Genomic DNA, 4,085 nt, shown 5'->3' with positions numbered 1-4,085 from the left:
TACAGTACAGACTACACCCTGTGGCCCCTGGTCAGTATATGATACAGTACAGACTACACCCTGTGGCCCCTGGTCAGTATATGATACAGTACAGACTACACCCTGTGGCCCCTGGTCAGTATATGATACAGTACAGACTACACCCTGTGGCCCCTGGTCAGTACATGATACAGTACAGACTACACCCTGTGGCCCCTGGTCAGTACATGATACAGTACAGACTACACCCTGTGGCCCCTGGTCAGTACATGATACAGTACAGACTACACCCTGTGGCCCCTGGTCAGTACATGATACAGTACAGACTACACCCTGTGGCCCCTGGTCAGTACATGATACAGTACAGACTACACCCTGTGGCCCCTGGTCAGTACATGATACAGTACAGACTACACCCTGTGGCCCCTGGTCAGTACATGATACAGTACAGACTACACCCTGTGGCCCCTGGTCAGTACATGATACAGTACAGACTACACCCTGTGGCCCCTGGTCAGTACGTGATACAGTACAGACTACACCCTGTGGCCCCTGGTCAGTACATGATACAGTACAGACTACACCCTGTGGCCCCTGGTCAGTACATGATACAGTACAGACTACACCCTGTGGCCCCTGGTCAGTACATGACACAGTACAGACTACACCCTGTGGCCCCTGGTCAGTACGTGATACAGTACAGACTACACCCTGTGGCCCCTGGTCAGTACGTGATACAGTACAGACTACACTCTGTGGGCCCTATATAGTATTGCCATGAGGCTCTGGTCTAAAGTAGTGCACTATATAGGGAATAGGGTGCCATAGGTCTCTGGTCTAAAGTAGTGCACTATATAGGGAATAGGGTGCCATAGCGCTCTGGTCTAAAGTAGTGCACTATATAGGGAATAGGGTGCCATTTGGGCAGCGGAATGAAGACACTAATCATGCAAAACAAATAATCTATAATATCTGAACAGAAAAACTAAGAGAGCCAAAGGTAGACCTAACACAGTCTATAACACTACATTAAGTATATAACACTACATTAACCCTATAACACTACATTAAGTATATAACACTATATTAAGCTCTAACACTACATTAAGTATATAACACTACATTAAGTTCTAACACTACATTAACCCTATAACACTACATTAAGTATATAATACTACATTAACCCTATAACACTACATTACCCTATAACACTACATTACCCTATAACACTACATTAAGTCTATAACACTACATTAACCCTATAACACTACATTAACCCTATAACACTACATTAAGTATATAACACTACATTAAGTCTATAACACTACATTAAGTATATAACACTACATTAACCCTATAACACTACATTAAACCTATAACACTACATTAACCCTATAACACTACATTAACCCTATAACACTACATTAACCCTATAACACTATATTAAACCTACATAGAAATAATAATAAATAATAAATAATAACAATAAATGACAATAAAGAAGCAGAATAAAGAACAGTCAGCGACTAGCCACTACAGAGCTCTGTGACACAGACGGGACAGACATTTATATATGGAAATATAAATAAAAACATATTGATATGTAAAAGCAGCGATATGACAGAGTCAGATATGATCCTCTTACCTTCCCATTCTGGGAGACATGGGGCGATTAAGAAACATAGTTAACCAACCACACTAATATATTATATATAAATATTATCATCAGATTATAATATATCCAACCACACTAATATAATATACATAAATATTATCATATATGATAATATATCCAACCATACTAATATATTATATATAAATATTATCATCAGATTATAATATATCCAACCATACTAATATAATATATATAAATATTATCGTCATATTATAATATATCCAACCATACTAATATAATATACATAAATATTATCATATATTATAATATATCCAACCATACATATATATTATATATAAATATTATCATCAGATTATAATATATCCAACCATACTAATATAATATATATAAATATTATTATCAGATTATAATATATCCAAACATACTAATATATTATATATCAATATTATCATATATTATAATATATCCAACCATACTAATATAATATATATAAATATTATCATCAGATTATAATGTATCCAACCGTACTGCAAGGCAGACAATGTGACCAAATGGCACCCTATTCCCTATGTAGTGCACTACTGTTGACCAGGTCCCACAGTGCACTATACAGTATAGGGAATAGGGAGCCATTTGAGAGCAACACTCTATGACAAAACTACACAGGTAAGAAAGGTATTGCAGAAAGGTGATGGTGTCCTGTAAGATTTAGTAAGTGAGTTCACATGTTGTGTTTCGTCAACTAGGTGACGTTAATTTTTTTGGCGTTAGAGAGCAGGCAGAGAGACAGACAGACAGACAGACAGACAGACAGACAGACAGACAGACAGACAGACAGACAGACAGACAGACAGACAGACAGACAGACAGACAGACAGACAGACAGACAGACAGACAGACAGACAGACAGACAGACAGACAGACACCAGATGCTAGATGTAGAGTAGAGCATGTCAGAGTCCATCATGCAGTATTTAACACAGGTCTGATGTCAACACACAGGAACTACAGAGCAGAGCTAGATGGAGGTGAAGAAGGAAGAGGGGAGGAGAGCAGGGGATGAGTAGAATAAACATGTATACCTCTGTAGTTCTGTTAACCATCATCTGATAACGCCGTAGAGAGAGGGAGGAGAGGAGAGGAGAGGAGAGGAGAGGAGAGGAGAGGAGAGGAGAGGAGAGGAGAGGAGAGGAGAGGAGAGGAGAGGAGAGGAGAGGAGAGGAGAGGAGGAGGAAAGGAGAGGAGAGGAGAGAGAGGAGAGGAGAGGAGAGGGAGGAGGAAAGGAGAGGAGAGGGAGGAGGAAAGGAGAGGAGAGGGAGGAGGAGGAGGAGAGGAGGAGGAGGAGGAGGAGGAGGAGGAGGAGAGGAGGAGGAGAGGAGAAGGAGGAGGGTGTGAGAAATGAGAAGAGAGAGGAGAGGAGAGGAGGAGGAGGAGGAGGAGGGGGTAGTTTGGTTGTTACACAGGGAACAGGGCATTATAAGACAAGATGACCTCACACCAAACCCTCCACACAGGATGCTGTCATGATCTGCATACAGGTCACATGACAAATAAGGCACCAGAATCACTTTTAAAGACACAGTATTGAAACAGAAAAACAGTGCATACAAGTCTGTCACCAACCCTACAGCACCACCATCCCTCTTTTATCCTCCTCCCCTCTCTTCCCCCATCCTCCCTCCTCCCCTCTATTCCCCCATTCTCCCTCCTCCCCTCTCTTCCCCATGCTCCCTCCTCCCCTCTCTTCCCCATCCTCCTCCTCCCCTCTATTCCCCCATCCTCCCTCCTCCCCTCTCTTCCCCATGCTCCTCCTCCCCTCTCTTCCCCCATCCTCCCTCCTCCCCTCTCTTCCCCCATTCTCCCTCCTCCCCTCTCTTCCCCCATTCTCCCTCCACCCCTCTCTTCCCCCATTCTCCCTCCACCCCTCTCTTCCCCATTCTCCCTCCTCCTCTCTCTTCCCCCGTCCTCCCTCCTCCCCTCTCTTCCCCTATCCTCCCCTCTCTTCCCCCATCCTCCCTCCACCCCCTCTCTTCCCCCATCCTCCCTCCTCCCCTTTCTTCCCCCATCCTCCCTCCACCCCTCTCTTCCCCCATCCTCCCTCCCTCCCTCCCTCCCTCCCTCCCTCCCTACCTCCCACCCTCCCACTCCCCCCCTCTCCTCTATCCTCGGGGTACCTTGCTCTGAACATCAGCATTGTGGTCATTCTGTAGCAGCAGGGCAGCTGCCTTGGTGTCATCCTTCCGGGCAGCGATGTGCAGGGCAGGCAGCCGCACCTGGATGGATACATTTGATTGGATGATTGAAAAGATTATCAACAGACAGTCCAGATGTTTAAACAACTTGTATAGATGACACAATAAGTCAATGACTCATTTTTCCATTGTGGACCCTTAAAGATAGACCTTCTCTACCCTCCTCCTCGGTGACCCCGAGACAGTTCACCATGTTGTTGTAGACCTGATTCACCTAG

At 44.1% G+C, this 4,085-nt stretch overlaps 1 protein-coding gene across 1 annotated transcript in view; it reads right to left on the bottom strand.

The window, feature by feature from the left end:
* Positions 1 to 2,589: 2,589 nt before the first annotated feature.
* The window catches only part of LOC121843584 (ankyrin-3-like), a gene marked incomplete at its 5' end in the record, with an annotated part of 48,412 nt that continues 46,916 nt past the window's right edge, over positions 2,590 to 4,085 (bottom strand). Inside the window, 2 exons of the mRNA XM_042313313.1 lie at positions 2,590 to 2,721; positions 3,790 to 3,888. Coding sequence (XP_042169247.1) covers positions 2,590 to 2,721; positions 3,790 to 3,888 — 231 coding nt within the window. The remainder of the gene's footprint in view (positions 2,722 to 3,789; positions 3,889 to 4,085) is intronic.

The sequence above is a fragment of the Oncorhynchus tshawytscha genome, unplaced genomic scaffold (assembly GCF_018296145.1).
Source record: "Oncorhynchus tshawytscha isolate Ot180627B unplaced genomic scaffold, Otsh_v2.0 Un_contig_10963_pilon_pilon, whole genome shotgun sequence".
Lineage (NCBI taxonomy): Eukaryota > Metazoa > Chordata > Actinopteri > Salmoniformes > Salmonidae > Oncorhynchus > Oncorhynchus tshawytscha.
The sequence above is the reverse complement of the archived record's forward strand: the minus strand, read 5'-3'. Positions and strand labels throughout refer to the sequence as shown.